At 38.6% G+C, this 22,281-nt stretch overlaps 2 protein-coding genes across 2 annotated transcripts; one reads left to right on the top strand and one right to left on the bottom strand.

Moving 5' to 3' along the window:
• Nucleotides 1–1,452: 1,452 nt before the first annotated feature.
• Nucleotides 1,453–8,844, bottom strand: mrm1 (mitochondrial rRNA methyltransferase 1 homolog (S. cerevisiae)). Its single transcript, XM_017697608.2, has 5 exons — nt 7,975–8,844; nt 5,735–5,828; nt 5,371–5,491; nt 4,140–4,259; nt 1,453–1,915 (listed from the first exon to the last, which is right to left on the bottom strand). Exons 1-5 carry the CDS (start codon nt 8,766–8,768, stop codon nt 1,872–1,874), a joined length of 1,173 nt encoding a protein of 390 aa, XP_017553097.2. The 5' UTR covers nt 8,769–8,844; the 3' UTR covers nt 1,453–1,871.
• Nucleotides 8,845–9,894: 1,050 nt separating this feature from the next.
• On the top strand, nt 9,895–20,560 carry mks1 (MKS transition zone complex subunit 1). The gene is made up of 18 exons (XM_017700106.2): nt 9,895–10,252; nt 11,970–12,097; nt 12,183–12,235; nt 12,315–12,470; nt 12,883–12,980; nt 13,335–13,463; nt 13,601–13,705; nt 14,346–14,454; nt 15,840–15,896; nt 16,110–16,152; nt 16,239–16,301; nt 17,293–17,363; nt 17,463–17,532; nt 18,134–18,241; nt 18,339–18,472; nt 18,603–18,685; nt 18,780–18,877; nt 20,277–20,560. Exons 1-18 carry the CDS (start codon nt 10,176–10,178, stop codon nt 20,378–20,380), a joined length of 1,686 nt encoding a protein of 561 aa, XP_017555595.1. The 5' UTR covers nt 9,895–10,175; the 3' UTR covers nt 20,381–20,560.
• The last annotated feature ends 1,721 nt before the right edge of the window (nt 20,561–22,281 follow it).

Here is a 22,281-nt window from a genome sequence, read left to right as displayed (position 1 = left end):
GAGAGAGAGAGATAGACACAGAGGTCTAATGGTCTTTAGTATTAGCGAGTTAATCGTCCCGTCCCGCTCTCCACAGGCGGAGCCCGTTTTAGTTTAATTGTGAACCGTCCTGTTCCATAACCCCCCCCTCCCTGCCAGGCCGTGAAGCATGAAGGGAAGGAGCAGGTCTCCGCTAAGCCTCAGCTTGATGTTGCCCTTTTGCGCTGGTCCTAACCTTTAAAGGAACAGTCCACAGTTTTCAAAAATAACTTTTTTTCTTATTTTCAGACTTCAGACTGAAATATATACTACTAGTGTAAAATATGCCACCAAAATGACCTCCCATCAGGCAAAGACAACATCCATGCTTCTAATGTTTCTCAAATAAGAGAATGCTTCAATGGTCTAGCATCTTTGATTTACTGGGCAAACAAGAAATGACTATTTTTACATATTAACTAAAAAAGATTTAGGATAATTTTGTTATATTTTAGCATAATTGTTGATATTCTGCCCATAACAGCTTCAGTTAAACTGCTTTTCAACTGCATGGGACTGGTTCAACTTGACTTGACTCCACTCAGCTTTTGTGGTTTTCCTTTAAGCAAACCTGGTACTATTTTTAGTCTCACCTCCATCAAGTTTCCAAGCAAGCTGAGCCGGACCAAAAGCTGACATAAAGACATTCAAGACTACAGATTGGCCAAGGAGAACCGCCACCATTCCAGCTAATGTTGCATTAAAGATGACACAACAGGGTTCTGCCTGTAGAGGCAAATGATGTAGCTGGTACCAAAAGCGAGAAGACTTCAGTAGAGTCGAGTAGAGTTGAGCCATACCACGCGGTGGAAAAGCAGCTTAACTGAAGCTGCTATGGGCTGAGTATCAACAATTATGCTCACAAAAATGAACAAAATTATGCTAAATGTTTTTGGCTAATATGTAAAAATAGTCATTTTGTTTGCCTGGTTGTAAACGTTCCTATGTCTAAGAGCGAGTAAAGTGGAAAACAATGACGTAAAGAAACACATCACTATCCAGAAGATTTAAAAATACGAAACAATAAAATATAGATATAAAAATGGAAAGATATAAAAAGACATGTGTTCTATTCCTCATCAGGTCTTACCGCCTCATTGCAGTACATTAGTTTTTATAAGCAATGATGCTGTACTGTTCTATGCCCTATGGAAGCCTATGGGAGATCACTCTGTAGCTTTAAAAGAAAAAAAAAACCCACAAGAATCGTTTAAAACTGAAATCTAGAAAAATGTGAAGGTAAAACTAAAAAGTAATGAAGGAAAAACAAGAAAGATCATGTGGACCAGTTCACTCTGCAGATGAGCACTGACATACAGTGCCCCCTGCTGAAGTAACTAGTGTACTGCAGACGAAAGGTCATCATTGGGACGGTCATCTTTAGAATAAAAACATGTTTTTTTTATCTGTTTACAGCTCATTTTTTATACAGTTAAATAAAACATGAAAATTAGATTTTTTGATTATTATAGCCCACAAATACTTGCACACGTTGAGTGATGACCATGTGTTCTTAGTTTTATCGTTACACATTTATTTTAATCTTCAATGCTATACCTTCAAAAAAAAACCAACATATATAATCTATAACAGTATTTTGAAAACAGTGTGCTGCATGTTGGTGTTTAAGTCCTATAATTTTCCATTCAACTTTTTCCTTAATGGATGCAGTCAAACAACAGGCCAAAAGAGCAATCACCAGTCTTTGCCTTACGATCAATGGGTTCTCTCAGGCCCGCTGATAGCTAATTGATGAAATAATCCAGTCATTAAGCACTGTAGGGAGCAAATGGGAAGAGGTCCAAGTAAATAAACCAGCATCATCATCCTCGGCCTCATTATCATCATTAACATCAACCAGCTCTGCATGACGAGAGGATAGAGTGCAACAGAATGCCTGACGAGAGAAGGAGAAAGAGAGAGTGAATTAGGGTCAAAGGGACAAAAAAAGCTGATGTGATAACAATACTTTGATCATTTTAAAAAGCCACTCTGTACATGAGGTTTACGTATTGCTTTGGGGCTATAAACTATTTATTTGTTTTACTTATTCACTATTTCAGGGCATCACAAATATGGACAAAATACTAGTATAATAATTATAATGAATATATTACTATATGGGACGCACATTTTGGCAAACTATTTTAACAGGTAACCGAGCGTCAGTCACCAGTAATTAATATTAAATAGCAACCCTAAAACTAAGGATGTGAACAGACTGTTTCAGGTTTAAAGTCTTATTGTTTGAGCCACGCTTGAAGCCATTCAAATTACGTGACATACGCACACATCAACTAAAATCTCTATTAACGGTTAAGTGTTTCCTGCATGGACTGTGAAACCTAATACCAATCAACGGGGCCAGGCATACGTGTGTATATGAAGTGAACGACCTGAAATAATTAAATTATTAAACATAAGCTCCATAAGAACCTGGTTTTGTTTATACCGAGTGTCTGTCTACTCTTGTATGTTCATGAATATATGATCAAATACTAAAAGTTATACTAAAATGAAAGTTCTATATTCTGAAGTTCTAATGTTCTATTTCCCACTCATTATTGGCCCAAATTAAAACAAACAAATTCCATGATTGGGGCAGCTTTGGCTTAGTGTAGCCCCCGCAAACTGTCAACATCCACCACATCTTTCTTTGCACATCCATACGCGATTTCTTCAGGCATCACACTTTCCCTTAGAGAACTTGGACAAAACAGCTGTCTGTCTGCAGATGTTTGATTTTGATAGGGTACATACATTGTTGTAGTGTTATCGTCCTCTAGAAAGGTGGTCCTAAACACCACTATTTATATCAGCGTGCTTCATTGTTTTGTAGATGTCTATCTATGATATCTATGATAATGAATAGTCTATTGTACGTTTAATCCAAAAATGTTCCTCAATGGACACGAATGATAAAATCGCCTATTCAAATAGGAACTGTTGTTTATTGGAAATGTAATCATTTTTTGGCCAACAGCATTTGTCAAACAATTGTTTATTTGCTAATTAATCTGTTAATCACTTCCATCCTTAATTACTATCCATTGCAACTGCAATATACTTTGCAGCAAGGCCAGTACAGCAAAAATATCATGACACTTTTGCGGGACAGTACACTTTGCAATACTGACAGATGCAATGCCACAGTGAAAAACCATAATCACACTTTAGATGCAACACTGTAAAAAAAAATTTTATAAATAAACAGTGTCTTAAAGTAAGCAACTGTACTGCAGTGAAGTTGAACAAGTTGAACTTTAAATAATAAGCAAACAGATCGTTCTACATTTGAGTTCACTGAACTACTTACTATTACAAGTTCACTGAACTATTGCAGCAAGTTTACTTTTTTTTTAAAGTCTACAACATTTTTTTTCCCCCACAGTGAATCATTTTCACTCAACATTTCACATACTGTGCTGCACCAAATCTAATTTAACTGGACTAATTATGTTCTCTTAGTAATGAAACATAGTTGATCTGTGTTCTTTAAGCACTGATGATCTCCACAGTATGGTCATTATTCTATCAAGGCACTGTTCTTTATGATGATGATAAAATTTATCATGATAGCAATAAAATATTAGCATATTATCCACATCTACTTTACAACATGTCAAAACTGTATTGGTGAATGAATAATGTGACATGGTTGAAGACTTGCCTGCATTATTGGTCCGCATATTAAATACTTGAATTTTGTTGGATTACATGAACACCTTGATTTATCAAAACACCCACACAAACACTAATCTAGATCTGGGATTGGTCAGGATGCTCAGAGCACACAGTAAAAAGACATTGTGATTGTTTGGAGAGCTCATTTGCATCTTGCAGCGTTCTGTGGGTTCAGTGTGGCACGTGCCAATTTCACCATAATAAACATTTGCAGCCCTAGTAATCTATATTGTTCAATTACATAAGCCAATTTCACTGAAACAAACTTCAAATATTTGGTAAATAAGACGATTCTGATTCCAATTTAATCTCTTTTCTTACAGATGTTGTCTATTATAAATGGGCATGTCTCATTCAGCTGGCAGGCCAATTGTTCAGGTAATTAAAAACAAGCAACACTGGAGCAATGAGAAAAGCCAACACTGATCCAAGGGCACCTGTGGCTACAGAAACGTTGAGCGAGTCCACAGCAGGGTGCAGGTCTCTTCTGGGAGGGACAGTGAGCAGAATATCACACAGCTGACGCAGTTCAGGAGACAGACCGAAACCTTCACCACCTAACAGCAAACATACACACAAACGCATCAGAGAACAACAGAACCAGCAAATGAAAGCTTACAGATAAACTTTGTCATAAAGCATTTACAAAGTTGTTGTTTGGCATGCATTATGGGGATGGTTGGCACAAAGTTCAGACGGTTTAACATAATAAAAAATAAACACCAATACACAGAAATTATTACAACTTTAAATTAAGGCGACATTTGTCCAATATTAGCAAAATAACATTTCTGTAACAAACATGAGGAAGCATTTAACACCTATTAGGCAAGAAGTTATTATAAGTAATTACAGTATTTTATTATTTCTTTTGTTTTGGTTTTTTTGGCATTCCCATGAACCTTCAAATCTTGAATAATACACCTTAAAATACATTCTAGCGTCTGGTACTTCAATCTACACTGTAATTTATTACTGAATAAAATAAAGATTATTAATTTGTGTGATTCTAAACCTTTTTTTTTTAACTCCACTGTATGCAAACCAACACTCCACCCACATTGAAATACAATACAACTTACTGCTATCTAGTTAGCACTGTTCATCACAGGCTTTGGAAATATTATATTAAAATATGTCTGATTCCTATCTACTAACTAAAATGAATACAGTCATAAGCGAAGTTTGCACAAAGTTTACACATAAAATACATATTTGGTTGGTATAAGTGAAAACAGTAAACACATCCTCTACAAAGAACTCATTGAAATTCGGCATTGTTTAGTGTGTTGTTTGTATTTATTTGCTGGTTTTAACATATGGGCAAAGAAAACAAATTTTAAAAAATTTAATCATATTATTATAATTGTATTTTCCCCTAATATGCTAAATTCAGCAAATGACGAGTATTTGTGAACTAAAACATACAGATGTGTGTTCTCTGTAGAGGATGTGTCAACAAAACATGTCAAAGATCTGCATAAGACTGCATTTTGTCAAAGTCTCTAATATTTTTAGAGCGCTTTTTTGTGTTTTGACACAGAAAAATGGAAATATCTGGGACACACTGGACCTTCAGGTGTCAAAACAGAGGAGTGTAGGTCAAGATGTGCCAACCGACCCTGCTCTCCTATTCTCATGTATGACATGCGTCTGTTCAGCACATACCCATCAGCAGCAATGTAGGTTTGGACATCCTGTATTCGGAACATGACACAACCGAAGCTCCAGAAACGGCCTCTTCAGACCCAACGGTGCCGACTACCTGCCATCCCTGTTCCAGTTTCATCTGCCAGATCAGACAACTTAGTAAAGCAGCAGCTTGTTAAAAGGAGTATGACAACATCCCCTAATGGTACAATCTAGTTGATGCAGATGGAACGTATAATCTGGATGATGTATGAGACCATGCATGAATAATGGCCAGGTGTAGATGTAGGTTGTGTGCAGATTTCTGGTTTGTGTCTGCCCTCTAGAGGCAGGAAACAGAAGAGCTCTTTAGAACATGCTGTAAAGGGTAAAACTACTTCACCTTTACTACGTCAGCCAAGTTACTGTAGCCATACACATCCATGAGCTCCATAACCCCTGAACTGGCTTTGCTCACCACTGGGGTTAATGGACAGCTGCAAAAACAGAGGGAACATGTTTAAATGCATTCTGATTAATAATTAAACAAACTCAGAGTTGCATCAGAAACAGTTAAAGGGGCATTACAGCCAAAAAGAACATTTAACCATTGCTGTATAACAATCTGTTGTAAACATGCCTAGCCACCTCCTACACCTGAGCCTCAACAGTCTCAAGAGTGAAACTGTCTGGTTTAAAGGTGTTTTAAAATGATGCATCAGGAAAAATTACAACCAAGTTCTGTGCGGCATTTACAGAAATCACACTAGGTACTTTAGTGAGAGAAGACAGAAATGGCCGGAAACACAAAAGATTTTAAAAATTGTAAATTCTGTCAAACTGATGAGGCTGAGTGATGCAATGCTGGACTACAGAGCATCACACAACAAGACAAATTGCATTCAATTCTATTTTTAGATGAGAATGCCCCTTGAAGAGATGAGCCCAGTGCAGTGCGACTTCATTAACAGTGTCAGCAATGTATCAAAAGCATTAAATGTATCTATCTAGTTTTTCAATACTATAATATGGTGAACAATTCACTGCTCTGAACATTCGATTCTTCAATTCTTTATTTAAATAAGCACCTCCTTGATGTTGTATTGAGCTTGTAGGCCAGTCAAATTGCGCATGCAGCCTCATATTAGCAGTTTAGTGACCATACGCTACTGGAAGCATTCAACACATTTTGTATTAGTTTTAAAAGGAAGATTCCACCCATTTTTAGGTGTAAAAGTCTTTCAGAGCTGTTTGACGTGAAACGCTCTATTGTAGATAAATAGAGTTAAAACTGTTTGTAGTGATAGGAACTACATGTCCCAAGAGTTTAACACCTCTATGAATATCACTGTTGTTGGAACAAAACCTTGTATCTCCGAAATTAGGCCATTTATGTTGGTCCACTGTCCGTCAAATTTACACACAATATAGAGCTACAGGCATCAAATTACGTCTAAAACTGAACAATGACAAAAATACAGATACAAGGTTTTGTTCCAATAGCAGTGCTATGTTGGCTGATGCCTAAGTCTCTGTTATATGATAGATTTAAGACAAGCTTTGGATCTAAAATGTGTTTTTTTTTTTATCTGTTCATGGCAGAGAGGTACGTTTTTTTTTTTTAAGCAAAATAGTATCCAAACAAAACTTTCTTTCTGATTTGCCTTTTTTGTTCAGTATTAAAACTCACACATAAAACCTCAGAAGGCTTAAGGCCCTGTCACAGCATCACAATGGGATTCAACTCAGCCACTACAAGAGATGGACTTGCTTGTGTGTTCTGGATCATCGTCCTCCGGAATAACCCAACTGTGCTTGAGCTTTAGAACTGACGGTTGGATTTTCTGATAAAAAGCAAAATTCATGATTCCATCAGTTATGACAAACCGTCCAGGTTCTGCAGAAGCAAAGCAGCACGTATGAGTGCTGGTATGATGTTCTTATGATGGAATGCAGTGTTAGCTTCACACCAGATGTAATGGAACCCACGGCTTCCAAAAAGTTCCACCTTTGACTCAGCAGTCCACAGAATATTATCCCAAAGCTCTTGGGGGTCATCTAGATGTTTTCTGGCAAATGAGAGACGAGCCTTTGTGCTCTTTTTGGTCAGCAGTGGTTTGTACCTTGTGGCTCTCCCATGGATGCCCAGTGTTTTTGTTATTGTGGAATTGTGTAGTGACCTCAACTGAGGCAAGTGAGGCCTGCAGTTCTTTTGATGTTCATCTTAGTTGTCGATGCATGCTTTTTTGAGAGCTTTTAGTCTGCTTCACATGTTCTATTTAAGTAATTTGTAGATTCAACAGGTCTGACAGTAATCATGCCTGGGTGTGGATAATGAAATTGAACTCAGTAATCAAGTGAATTAGGTCAACTGGTTGATTTAGTGGTTGACTTTTTTGGCTGCACAGCATTTTTCCTTCAATAAATGAAATCATTATTTAAAAACAGCATTTTGTGTTTAATTGGATTATTTTGTCGAATATTAAAAGTAGTTTGATGATCTGAAACATTTAACTGTGACAAATATGCAAAAACTAGAAGAAAGCGGGAAGAGGGGAAATACTTTCTCACAACACTGTACATATGAAATTTAAAAATGCTTGTAACAATAAAAATCCACCAAATGAAAAAATACTAACTTACCTGTTCCGAATGCTACTAGCTACTCTGTCCACTCCAAGAAAATAGGCAGTGCGTAGAATGGAACCAAGGTTCATCGGATCCTGCACTCCGTCCAGGACAAGCCACAGTGGGTGAGGGTGTCCACCATGCTGAGGTCTTGTGGATTTCTCTTTTGTGAGAAAGCCTAGAGGACTTGCCTGAAGGCACACCCCCTGGTGGACCATTCCACCAGTCATCGTGTCCAGTTCCCTCTTACTGACTCGCTGGATTGGAACTCCATGTCTAAGGGCCTCCTCACAAACCCTCTGAACGGCTTCTCTCGGATGTCCTTCACTGCTCTTCACGAAGAGACGACTGGGCGTCCTCCTGGCCTGAGTTAAGGCCAGTAAACACGGGGCCACCCCAAACACCATGTCATGTTCTTTGGCTCCTCTGACTTTGACCTGAGCAGTCCTGACCTTCTGGGTGCCCTTGTTAAGTTTTTGAGCTTCAGCTTCTGTGAAGTCCTCCAAACTGAGCTTCTGCAGTTCAGAGGACACTTTCCTCCCAGGATAAGATGCTGGGGGCTCTTTGCTTTGTGGCCTTTTTGTAGAAGGAAAACCAGCAGTCCTGGACAGTTTACCAGAAGATGTAAAAAGATTACATCTCAGCCTTTCCACAAGTTTCAAACCAGTGTCTTTTGGAAGAAGAAGAGGTTTGGTGGAATGATAAGAAGCATATTGTGTTTCACCACAGTAAAGAACTCCTAACAACTCCACTGGAGAATACCTGTTATTCCTGATCACACAGGAACACCTACAGGCTGCTCTCCACATTTTCAGCTGGGAAATGCTATGAATGAGTGACAGTAATAAAATGTGTTAGCTGTCCACTTTACAAACTTGAAGGAAGGTTAAACAGTCTGTAAATTTTCCAAACGTTTAAACTTATGTAGGTTTCTCTGGCTAGCTAACCTAACCTATCTCTGTAAGCGCCAATGTGGTTAGCTGTTAGCTAGCTTGCAATTAGCCCCTCACTATCAGTAACGTTTAAGGACGGACATACAGACACATTCCAGCAGTCGTCAAAAACAGATATTTTACATAAAAATGTACATATTTCTGTCCAATAAACTCACTAACCCGCTTGCTAAAGACCAAAACTCTCTTGTTATTCAGACCTGACTAGCACACATGTGGGAGAGATGTTCCGGGGCGCCGTTCCTAGATCAGTTGTAGTTACTGGGCGCGTCTCAAATCGACTCTTGTCCACTATGTAGTGAACTAGCGGTGCGTTTATGGCGACTGGGCAGTCGGAACTTTCCGCCTCCCTCCTCAAATACCCCTTCGAAAAAATTAACACTCACAATAAGCCAGCGCTTTCAAAGGCTTTTACACCAGTTAGTACTTTAGTGGATGCAGGTTTTGACAATCCACTATGACATTTCATAGTTTTAAGCGTCACATGACAGTGCAGACATTATTTTATTTCATTTTTGCAAGTTTTTTTATTGCAGTTTTAAGTTAATCAAAAATTGTAAGAAAGACATGCGTTTTAAATGAATAACCACAAACATTTTTAAAGAAAAATATATTAGGCATTTATTATATTATTTTAAATTGGAATATATTTTTCTAGATTATTTATCTAACAGTGCTTAAAAGCGAGGCAAAGTGAATTACAGTGAGGTCAAATATGTGCAATGTGTAAAACTGTGAAAAATGTGTGTTTTGTAGCCTGTAGATTACCAATGACCTTAATTTTACCCATTTTATGTGAAGTTTACGACGTTCTAGACAAAGTGGCTGACAGCAAAAAAAGTTTTTTTTAATTGTCCTTCATGGCTTAATCAGGTAACTCTCGTTCGAAGTGCGCGTTCCCTAAACGGGTCGATTTGAGACGCGCCCATTCCCAGTGTTTACGCCTCGTCTTTGAGTCGAGCATGCGCACGAGCCACATGTACTTCACGTTACCAAGCAACAGGACGCTGTTCTTAACGTTAACCCGTAAGTTTGGCGGATTGTTATTATCCTTTCAGCAGAAAAGCGCCTGTGAACTCTTATATGTTTGATCACATTATGGGGATCCGTGCCGGTGGCTGTGGACAAAGTTACATTCCGCACCCGTACAGCTTTCAGCAGTGATGCTGAGTTATTCTCCTCTCTTCGCTGTTTCTCTCCCTACGCGGTAGCTAACGTTAGCTGCGTAGCCTGCCGTTAATCCAGCGATTAGAAGTAGTTGGTATGGCTGAGGTGTGGTGTACTGACACCGGGGAAGCCGTCTACCGCTCCCGCGACGCGGTGAAAAACTTCAGGATAAGGTATGTTAACGATTCCTTTCAGTGCAGCTACAAGCATTGTGTAGCGTTAGCTCAAGGCTAACTAGCTACCCAGACAGACAGCATTGCTAGCTAGCTAGCTGGTTGTGACAGTGAGCTTATCTTGCGCAGTTCTGCAAAAAGTGCCTTATTAGCTCTAAAAGCGCTTATTTTGAGATTTGGAGGCGAATGGAAGCTCAGAAAATGTTTCGGAAACTGACAAAGCTGAATTCAGCTTTCTATTCACCAGCTTCTTGTTCGAATTTTCCCGTTCCACCTTAAGAGGTGCAGTAGTTATTATTATAACGCCACACCGCGAGACTGTAACTGCTGCACTATTTAAGGTGGAACGGGAAAAGTCGAACCCGAATCTGATTTGAGCCTCGTCGGAAACTGTATGGGGCTAACTTCTATAAAACCCAATATTTTTTTGAAATGTTTAAATTACCATGGTCACAAATTTAGGGTACTGCTATGTATCGAAGCCTTTTAACGTATTTCATGCTAAAATATTAACCCTAGCTAATATTTCACTGTGTTTTTAATAAACGGTCACTGAAAATGAACAGTCCAAAGCGCAGGGGAGAAACGATGCCTAAGTTTGGTCTGTGATAAAGAGTCATCAGAGATACTTTAGACCTTTCCCATTATTATTATGGGTTTTGGTGTGTAATCGATTGTATGTCTCTTTCTAGGTGAGCACTGGAAAAGTGTCCTCCTGGAAAAGATATCAGTGCAGCTCTCTGATTGGACTGTGGGGGCTTTAATATAGGGACTGCATTTTGGAGAGAGAATAGATGTATTCAATAAAATAATGATTACGTATGTGGTGTAACAGTATAAACACATACCTCACATTTAGGTTCCAGTTGGTTACATCTCTTATTGTTCAGTGTGGGATTGAAAAATATGAAAGTGTCATTAAAAGGTACCTAGACTTGCTCTCATTTGCTCTCCCTAACGCTTCCAAAGTGTTTTTCTCTTGCAGTGGTGCAAGTTAATGATGCTCACAAATAGCAAGAAAACTGAGCATGCAAAGGAAAGTTTAAAAAGCACTGAAAAAGGCATTTGATTTCTTGGAAAGGACAAGCACTGAGAGTCATTTTAAAGAGGAATACCCACAGTATTTAAAATGTCTGTGTAATCACATCGTTGATGTGAAAACAAAGTCTTTGGGCTTTAGTTTGAAAAGTTTTACGGCAGAGAAACTTAAGGACTGATTTCTTCACAGTGGTGGTGATAGAAACCAAGGGTCTCGATGTCTACAACGCAGTAACAGCTGTTTTATTTACCATGCAAGTCATCATTGAACCCACATATGTCTTGTTTTAATAAGAAAAAAGAATGTTTTCTTCAGGTGCTATTTTTTCTTAAAACACTGCATGTGCCTCAAACAGCAGAACATTCAACAAATTAAACAGGGTATAGATTCAGAGCTTTTGCTATTTTTTTATTATTATTATTATTATTATTATTATTATTATTTATTGCTATTTTATAATTATTTATTTATTAGACTTGGTGGTTAATGGTTGTATAATGTGGGAGTCTTTTTTCGGTGGATTAGCACATTCATTGTGTTCATCATTGGTATTTATTTAAGCTGATTCGGATGGATGTATTGCATTGTTAATGAGTTAATTTGGGGTCATTTAGTGTCCTATTGTGTACAGTAAGCTGCAAAAATGTTGATTATGGAGGAAATTTTGTGTTTGTGTAGAGTCAGAATCCAGCGAGTGACCTCAACCACAGCCCTCTCACACCATCTGCAGCAGCAAGTGTTGAGCCAGCAGGAGCGAGGTGTCATCGAGCTCAACACCTTTGTCTCTCAGTCACGGTCAAGTGCAAGTATGTGATGAAAAGGAGAGAGCAGTCGGAGGTTTGTCACTGGCTGCTAAAACACCTGTGCTTTATCACTTTCCTTCTCGTTTAGCTGGCGATGAAGAAGAGCTGGTGGTGGGCTGGCAGGAGAAGTTCTTCAGTCAGGTATGAGTTCATGAAACACAGTGTTTTGAGAATTTTATCCACTGATGCTCTATAGATTTTTATTGTCACCTATATGTAGTATGAAGTGGACCTGTACCAGACAGAGTCCGTGTGCCAGACTCCCCTGGAGAAACAGTATCATGCAGAAATCGTGGCAATGGAAAAATCGAAGAAAAGAAGGAATCAGCGTATTTTTACTTACACAGACTTTGATCGCTATACCAACTGGGAGGAGGTGAGTGTTGCCTTCTCCGTGGAAAGAATGGTTTCATAGTACAAAGATTTTCATGAAATTAAATGTAGTATACCTACCACGTAGATTCGCTTAATGACTGTAGCCCACCTCTTGCTGCAAATTTTATCAGCCACCTTCTACCTAGTCTATAATTGAAAAGGAACCTTCACAGGACCAGTGCTATCCAGATATTATACATGATAGTTGTTAGGTTTATATTATTATTATTATTATAAACCTACAAAGTACACCTATATAGTAGGTGTTTCTGCTAAAATGACCAGTGAGGGTGGGTACGAGGTACTAAATAAAGCAGTCCAGTGTATGTAAAGTGTACGGGTTAAATGTGTTAAATGTTGACACTGTATAGAAACTGCATACAATTCATAATATGTGTTAATTATGTGAGCAGCAGGCTCAGAGTCTGATGACTCCAGCCCAGACCAGGCCCACCTTCCTAGCAGACCGCATGGCAAACATAAGACACAGACGCCAAGAGAGACGCCCAGTGTAAGTAGAGTTCTCTCATAATCATCACCCTAAAGTTCTTTAAATTCTAGAGCAAAGTGCCCAAATTTTGTCTTGAAAGCCAAAGTACAATGTTTGCGGTGGGCCGAGGGCCAAAAAATTAGGTGGGCTTCATTCAGAGTTAATTTTTAACATACACATGCTACTTTGTTACTTAAATACTTCAGAAATACAATTAATAAGCCATATATATATAGAATAAAATATGTTTGCTGTCCTATTGGGTAGAGAGGTCCAAATGGTTTACAGTATAAATTGGAGACCAATGTAAATTGAGCTCGTTTCAGAAAAATAAACATTTTGATTCTTAATCCCTTTATGTTTTTGTTTTTTTAGAGACACCAATGTTCCCAAGACACGTTTGGTAGTATGGGAACCGTCCAAAGAATTTATGAAGAACAGCCACATTGTCAACACACCAATGCAGACCATGCACATCATGGGAGACCTGGGTCCAGTTGGAAAGTGAGTGAAACAGCACAGCACATTCTGTTTAACTTATTTGATTTGCTTTTATAGACTGCAGTGTGTCTATCAGTAGTCCAGTTCATTTGCAGGTACTGAGGTTTTGGTCACTGTTTGTGTTCCCGTTGGTTTTACAGACTGGGGTTGAAGGAGAATGAATATGTCTTGTGCACCGTAAGAGCAGACAGCAATGGAGTAATTACACTGAAACCTGATTTTAACAACAACAGAGGACCCTACAGGCAAGTCAGCCTTTTTTTTCCGCTGTCCATTCAAACGCTCGAACACTATTTAACAAGGCCATTGAGCAGGTGCTGAATTTTTTAAAATAAACATACGACTGTATAAATCAAATGTTATAGTTGTTAGCGGGCATTAGGATGAGATGGATGAAAAAATGCTCTTCTTTTGAAGTTCTATTCAGTTTTGAAGGATGGACGAACGCAGTAAAAAATCGGTCACTTTCCCTTTCCCTTGGGTTTTCTTGGATACATTGGTTTAGCAGTCAGTCAGGAACTTATGAAAACAGCCCTCACACCACTACACTTTAGACGTACTACCAAAATTCTTAAATCCTGGAAAGAACAAAGAAAAAAATCCCATAAAGAAGAATCATTGATTTACAACCTAATTTCCAAACACTGTGGACGAATGAATTCTTGAAAGCGTTCTGCAAAAAATACCTGAAATAAATGTTTACTGAAGAAATTTAGCGACTGCCATATGGCTTCTGTTATAAGTCAGTGGGATTTTATAGGGACACATCAAAATTACTACCCATGTTAATAGACTGCATGCTGTTGATGTGTCAGACGGAGAAATGCTGATACTGCTGCTGCTCAGGCAAAATGTACAGATGTTTGTGCTTTTGCTCAACACTAGGCTGGAGACGGAGGGAGAAAAGAGAGAGGTGTGGCGTCTTTATCTGGAGAATATGTCCGCTCCCATTCCTGCAGAGGAGAAACAGCGAGAGCAGCGCATGTACAAAGATGTGAGCATTAAGAAAACAAACAACATCATCTGTTAAGTGAATAACATTTAGCCTGTACTTTAGACTATATAGGCATCTGCCACATGTCTGAAAACACACGAGACAAACATTATAGTCAGTTTTATAGCCTGAAATAGGGAGCCGATTTAAGAGGGCTAAACATTCAGGTAATTATAATATTAAGATTTTCGTATTTTAGATTTTATTCTCCAATAGTGTTAGTTAAGCAGTGGTTTACTGAGTGATATGATGGTCAAACGCAGCACAAACCCCACAGTCTTAAATGACATATATCGTAGCACTAGTGGTGGAAGGTGTAGGTTTCTGTAAGTTAATCTTATTAGTTCTCTTCCTGAAAAAGGTTTTTGTGTAATACCATTACTGATAGTAAAAGTTTTATATTTCACCTGTTTTTATTTTTTGGATGCTGTTGTTTTTTTTTAGATTCACCTGTTCAGTCTGTATTGCTCACATAGTTAAACAGGGTGTGCCTTATGTTGGTTACTCCAGCAGTAGCTCATTTGTTTGTGGTTTAACCCTGTAGCTGAAAGATTGTGGTTAGAATCCCTTCAATACAACAAAAAGTCACTAATTATCAACAATATTTTTGCAGATTCTGATTAAATTGTGGGATATCAATATCACCCAACCGATATATATATATTGGTCGAGGCCTAGTTCATAGTAATGAGCAAGTAAAGACAGTCTTCTTCTTCTTTCGGCTGCTCCCTTTCGGGGTCGCCACAGCGGATCATCTGCCTCCATCTTGCCCTATCCACTGTCTCCTCTACTTTTACACCAACCATCTCCATGTCCACCTTCACTACATCCATAAACCTTCTCTGAGGTCTACCTCTTCTCCTTCTACCCAGCAGCTCCATCTCCAACATTCTTTGCCCAATAGATCCACTATTCCTCCTCAACACATGTCCAAACCATCTCAACCTGGCCTCTCTGGCTTTATCTCCAAACTGCTCCACCTTCACTGTCCCTCTGATCTGCTCATTTCTAATCACTGTCCCTCTGATCTGCTCATTTCTAATCTTGTCCAGCCTTGTCACTCCCAACGAAAATCTCAGCATCAGGAGCAAGTAAAGACAGTAATGATGATTGTGAATTGTGAATTTCCCCGCTGTGGGACTAATAAAGGATTATCTTATCTTATCTTATCTTGTGATAAAGTAAAACTGAATGAAATGCATATGTAATTAAACTTTATACTGTTAACCACAAAAAAAACAGCCATCTGAGTCCTGGTGCATGATCATCACATGGGAAACGCCAGTGACCATGCATAAGTAGACATTATGATATCAGTATTTTTAAACTTCAGACTTTCAATGTCTATGTTAATAATCTCTTCATAAACCAACTTCTCTCTTCAGCTTTACAGTCGCCATAAAGATTACCTCAACAGCCTAGTTGGGCAGGACTTTGAAATGGTAGGAACCCATATGTATATCACTGTTCTTCATCTAAAAGTTGCAATGGTTTAATTTTGATTACTGAAATAAACTATTCACTCATTTTATACACACATCTGCCTCCATTTCATCAACCACATTTGGTAATCATGAGTTCACTTGATGTATATTAATGTAAATGTAACATGTATGTCTTATGATTTGTCAATTTCAAATGATGTTCAATTGCAGCCACCCCCGGGAATTCTCCGTCTGCTGGTTAATGGTGAGATAGGTGAGAATTATCAGAACAGACATCAGGCCAGTGTATTTCTGCATGGATGTATAAAAGACTGATAAATCATGTTTTTTGTTTCACAGTTTCTGCTCAGGGCTACGAGTACGACAACCTGTATGTTCACTTCTTTCTAGAGCTGCCCAACAGTGAGTGAGCTACACCTCACATTAGAATACACTAGTGTTCCAAATTTTGGAATCAGAGATGGTTTTGAAGTGAAATGGTGCGTTTTAGAGAAACATACCAACTCAGATTTCTCCACTGTGGTGAAAGGAAGGTGTTTACAACACAAATGTAGTCATTTTATCTTCTACCCAATACATCCACTGAGCCTACATGCCTTCTTTTTACATGCTATTTTGATGACTTTCTTTTGGAGGTGATTTATTTTCATTTGGGGACATTTTGGCACCGGCATGTACTTCCCCACCCTGAATGCATTTTAAAAATATGTTTTAGGCCAAACATTTATTGCAAAACAGTGTCTGAGACAATGTATTACTAACCATTTTATGTCAGTGGTCACCAGCTCTCTTTCTGGAGAGCTACTTTCCTGCAGAGTTTTGTTCCAACCAGCATCTTGTACTGTATGTTGCCTCCCACTTACCTAAGACTAATGCATCTGATCCAGCCATTCAAGGACTCCTGAATTAGGCAATTAGCTGTAGCAGGTGTGGCTGGAACTAGATTCCACCTAAATGTAAATATCCAGGACCAGGGTTGGTGATCGCTGCTGAATGTGATGTAGCATTTAGAGGCATTAAATGCTTCGGACATCTTCAGACTTCAGACGTCACCACTGTGACCAATTCTTTACAAGTTTCTTTACAATGCACAATTTCACCTCAGACCTTACCAAATGACTTTGTTTACTTAGAGATTTCATTTTGTGGAAATGTTGAAAAATAGAAATTTCATTTTAAGGAATCATCTACAGCTGTGTTCATCACTCTAGACATCGCCATGTTCTTAAATGTTTAAGCCTTCCTACAACAGCCTGTGAGATTTCCACAGGATCAGCATCACGTCAGAATTTTTAAAGATATTGTATGCAACTACGACAAGCTTTTCGTGTTATTGAAATTAGACCCCAGGTTTGGTGGTGCGACGTCATAAGAATTTTTGTGTGCTCCTCAGGTTGGTCCAGCGTGCCGTTCCAAAGTCTCTCTGGTGTGACCCAGACGTGCCGGACGCGTGCGTTAGGGAAGGTGAGAATCAGATCAAAGACTGGGTGAATTTACTATATAGGTTGCCGATTCACATAATGAGTGAGGGAAGCCTGACCCAATCATGTACTCTGTGTCCAGGACGATGTGGCTTTTTTCTCCTACCCCTTCAGCTTTGAGTCCTTCTTCAGGAAAGAGGATGAGTCAGAGGGTGAGATTTTCAGCTTTTTAAAATCATGTTTTGAGCCAATGGCTTTGGAATTGTATAGTAAATCTGATTACATAGTTTTCCCCTTTCCCTAATGTAGTCATTCATCTGATCGGCAAGGTTTTGCTGTACTATTTCCTATAAAAGACAGAACAGAATGTGATACAGTGTCAGAAACCAAGTCTATTTGAGATTACTCAACAACTCAACATGGTTTAAGACAAGTGTGTGATAATTTAGGTAAGCAGTTTGTATGATGTCGATTGGTGTGCTGTAAGGTTAGCTGCATTAACTTTGTAGCTCCAGTGCAAAACTAAAGAAGCAAACTTCAAATGTCAAACATGCCCTGGCTGATCGACTGCATTTAAAGAAAAGGGATAACTGTAAATTTGATTGTTTGCCAGACTACTCCTTTAAAGGGCCCACATCCTTATGAAATAATAATTTGTTGTAGTACATAAGCACAATACAGGACAGCCAATCAGAACAGATCTCATTTCCATATATGAGACAGAAAGAATATAAAATACTAGAAAAAAGAAGGAGTTGGTATTGATCTTGATTTTTGTTTTTTTTGTTTATTTGCTTTGTTTTTTCGAGGTAGACTCACTACCGCAATGGCCAGTGCTGTACTTCAAGGTTCTGTCCCTGGATTTCTGGCAGCGCTACAGAACCGAGGGTTATGGTTACCTAGTCATACCCTCAACACCTGGTAGGACCTAAAAAATAAAATTACTATATCAATTTGAAAGGAGAAGAGGACTCCAACACAAAGTGTATGTATAATGTATGTTTGTGCATGCTGTCAGGATACCACAGAGTGACATGCCACACGTGGAGGCCCTTGCAGACAGGCACGGTGGCAGAACTCAGACGCTTCTTTATCGGTGGAGCTCCTGAACTGGAGGACATCAGTGATGTGAGGATATCGGGTACATTCAAGGTCAGTCATACCAGTAATGTCCACTGGTGAAACAGATACAATTCATCTAAGAGGGCTATTATAAGACTGGAGAACAGAGGAATTTTTTTCGTTTACATTTTGTAATTTTGATTTCATTCATTTTTCCAAGGGTGACCGACTGAGCCGGTTTGGATTTCGAACACAAACAACAGGAAGTGTCACTTTTAACCTCAACTGCATCCAGCATGCCCGGTTAGCTAAAGGAAACACTCAGCAATACTGTTTTTACTTTTATGATTCCAGTGTTATTCTGATTTGTAATAAGTATGTTGCTGTCTTATCACAGGGCATTTGTGGACGCCAACACTCTGAGGAAGAGGCGGCAGACTGTTTTAGACCAGCTGGGTGGTCACAGTCAGCAGGGATCTGTCTATAATGTGCTAGGTAAAGCTGAGATTAAAATACCATAAAATTGCCCATCTCATAGAAAACCACCCTTTTTTCTTTTTTAACTAAAAGAATTTGATAGTTGATGTTAATGTAACATTTACTCACTAGTTCATAAACAGAAACTAAGCTGCAAAAACAGTGGATACTGAATTTATCCTTGTTGTGATGTCATGTGTTTAAATCTGCAGCCTTACAAAGGATCCACAATGGCTGAAGTTTATTTCCTCTGACATCTTTCTGTCTCAGTTTGTAACTATTTGTTTAGTATATTTCAATCCAGACTTTTTCAGTGAGACACCCAGTACAGGACACCCAATCAGAATAAAGGCCATTCACATATACACCGATCAGGCATAACATTAAGACCATCTCCTTGTAGTCCATCTGTTTCTCTGCATACTTTGTTAGCCCCTTTCAGTGGTCAGGACCCCACAGACCCTCACAGAGCAGGTACTATTTGGGGGGTGGTGGTGTGTTAGTGTGTGTTGTGCTGGTACGAGTTAATCAGACGCAGCAGTGCTGCTTTAGTTTTTAAACACCTCAGTGTCACTGCTGGACTGAGAATAGTCAACCAAAAATATCCAGCCAGTGGCGTCCTGTGGGCAGCGTCCTGTGACCACTGAGGAAGGACTAGAGGATGGCCAACACAAACTGTGCAGCAGCAGATGAGCTGTCGCCTCTGACTTTACATCTACAAGGTGGACCGACAAGGTAGGAGTGTCTAATAGAGTGGACAGTGAGTGGACAGTGTTTAAAAACTCCAGCAGCACTGCTGTGTCTGATCAACTTGTACCAGCGCAACACACAGTAGCACACCACCACCACATCAATGTTACTACAGTGCTGATAATGATCCAACACTCAAATAGTACCTGCTCTGTGAGGGCCCATGAGGGTCCTGACCACTGAAGAACAGGGTACAATGGGACTAACAAAGTATGCAGGTTATCAGATGGACTACAGTCTGTAACTGTAGAACTACAAAGTGCTCCTATATAGTAAGTAGAGCTGATAAAATGGACAATGAGCATTGAAACAGGGAGGGTTCAATAACATGTTTCAAAACAATGTTATGTCTGATCAGTGTATTAGTCACAGTGATAAAAACAGCTTGTTAAATTCTAAAACCTGCAGTGCACTTCAAACAGTGAATACGCTACATGAGATTGAGTTTGGGGATTATTGTCATAAAAATTAAATACAACTGTTCTGAAACCCCTGCGACCCAGAAGAAGAAGTGGCTTAGAAAACGGGGAGGTGTTTTAAAACCACGCTAAAAGTATAAGTTGGGCAAATAAAATAGAAGAGAAATGGCCCTTTAATACACTGCAGTACTGAGCTCATCAAATACTGCTCTGAATTAACTGGTGTTTGTGTGTGTTTGCATGTGCAGAGGCATTTCAGAGGGCTCGTAAGCGAATGCAGGAGGCCAGAGAGAGTCTACCCAGAGATCTAATCAACACTGCCGTCCCACTCACCTCAGAGTCCTCAGCATAGAGCACAGCATTCCTCAGCTCAGGTGTATTAATACCAAATGGATCTTTCCTGTTAAGGGTTTATGCAGCTCACTAAGATGCAGTACTTATCTGTGTATATATGTAGTTTGTGTAAAAGTGAGAACAGGTTTTTAAATGTAGATTTGGTATGTATTTTATATTTCGAATGTTTATACTTCAGCTGCATTATGTTTTTTTTTTTTTTTCATAATGTTGATGCTTCGTTTTTATGTGTTAAATGATGAAAATAAACTATGAAATAACATCTGCTGTTTTCTGATTTCACTGAATGCTAGTTGAAATTATGGAGACACAACACTATAACCAAAAAAAGACCAGTATTACTGATCAAGAAGAGACAAGGTACTTGTGAAACCAAAAAATAAACCAAAAATTTCTATTTGCTATCATTGTTTATACAAATCTTACAAATGAGATGATTTAGAAGTATGAAATTTACTTTTTTAGATGTACAGTATTTTTTTTCTTCCCTTTAAAGTTTTGGTCCCTATGAATTTATCTTAATTTGTTCATTCAGTTGTAGGTTAAACTTGTGAACTTGTAAATGTGTGATCAGTTCTAATCTTGTAGATGTTATCCAGCATTGAAGATCTTATCAAGGCATGTATCTTTTTTTGTCAGTACAATGCTCAGCATTTCCTTCTTACAGCAACTGGTCAATATATTTGAGTAAAATGCATTTTGACTCATTTGAAATAGAATTAAATCTTGTTGTCTTGAGAATCTGCCATGTCTGTAGCTGTAGACATACACCATTGCTTTGAATGCATATCATGCTTGATATTAATTCCATTAGCATGCTGCCATACCCGGAAAAATGCTTTATGACATTGCTAAACATCACACCAGCAATTTAATGACGTAGACATGTGTTTTTTTATTTGAAATACAGAGGATTAATGTTCTTTCTATTGTTACAATTCACCACTATTAACTAGTTGACTCATGAATCAGCATTGTTCACAGGGTATTACAGTAGATTTCAGTAGACTTGACAAACCATGACAAACAACCACTTTCTTTTTGCATCCCAAATCTAGTTTAGCCTCTAGCGATTCTATCTAAACACATGATACTACCGAGCTGGGAGGGTGAATGCAGGGCTAGTGCATGTTTCCTCCTGGACATGTGAAATCGGCCAATGAATCTTTTCAAACTGCCACTAAGACCAGATTGGCCCCTTGCCCCTTCATGCAGACAGTTGACGAATGAAATAGCTGCATGGTCTGGTATGCAACACATAATTAAGTAGATTTCTCAGTGCTATGATGTGGCCTGATTCCAGATTGGAATTTTTCATATATATGGTTCTTGTGTAGATATGAACTAAGTTGTTGGGCCACAGCTTTTTCTAAGATCTTAGATATAAATGGCAAGTTAGAAATAGGCCTATAATTTGACAATACGCTAACATCAAGATTTGGTTTCTTGATCAGAGGTTTGATAACTGCTAGTTTAAAAGCTTTGGGAACATGGCCCAGACTAAGGGACGAGTTTACTATAGTTAAAGGAGGGTTTATAATAACTGGTAGTACTTCTTTGAGTAATTTTGAGGGAATTGCATCGAGTGTGCAGGTTGTGCAATTTGTAGAGGAGATAATCTTCTCTAGCTCTAGCTGTGGAAGTGGGTAAAGAGTTTCCAGTCTTTTTTCTACAACTGTGTTTTGTTTAATATCAGCCAAGTCAGATGACAGCCAAGTTAGATTTAATACTGTGGGTTGAATTTGTTGTCTAATATTTTAAATTTTATTATTAAAGAAGCCCATAAAAACTTCACTGGTGAGATTTGCCCAGAATTTGTGGTTCAGTACCTGCCTGATTTTTTGTGATTTGGGAAATCAAACTAAACAGTACTCTAGGATTATATTTATTGTTCTCGAT

The sequence above is a fragment of the Pygocentrus nattereri genome, chromosome 23, assembly GCF_015220715.1.
Source record: "Pygocentrus nattereri isolate fPygNat1 chromosome 23, fPygNat1.pri, whole genome shotgun sequence".
Classification (NCBI taxonomy): Eukaryota; Metazoa; Chordata; class Actinopteri; order Characiformes; family Serrasalmidae; genus Pygocentrus; species Pygocentrus nattereri.
The sequence above is the reverse complement of the archived record's forward strand: the minus strand, read 5'-3'. Positions and strand labels throughout refer to the sequence as shown.

Bases quoted from the DNA above. Each gene is read 5' to 3' on its own strand.
- mrm1 (XM_017697608.2), bottom strand. From the start codon at position 8,768: ATGTGGAGAGCAGCCTGTAGGTGTTCCTGTGTGATCAGGAATAACAGG. The intron at 5,829-7,974 runs GTAAGTTAGTAT...CTGTTTTTGCAG, and splicing joins GCTAGTAGCATTCGGAACAG to CTGTCCATTAACCCCAGTGG. The intron at 4,260-5,370 runs GTATGTGCTGAA...GTTTGCTGTTAG, and splicing joins ACCTACATTGCTGCTGATGG to GTGGTGAAGGTTTCGGTCTG.
- mks1 (XM_017700106.2), top strand. From the start codon at position 10,176: ATGGCTGAGGTGTGGTGTACTGACACCGGGGAAGCCGTCTACCGCTCC. The intron at 15,897-16,109 runs GTAGGAACCCAT...GTTCAATTGCAG, and splicing joins TTGGGCAGGACTTTGAAATG to CCACCCCCGGGAATTCTCCG. The intron at 16,302-17,292 runs GTGAGTGAGCTA...TGTGCTCCTCAG, and splicing joins CTTTCTAGAGCTGCCCAACA to GTTGGTCCAGCGTGCCGTTC.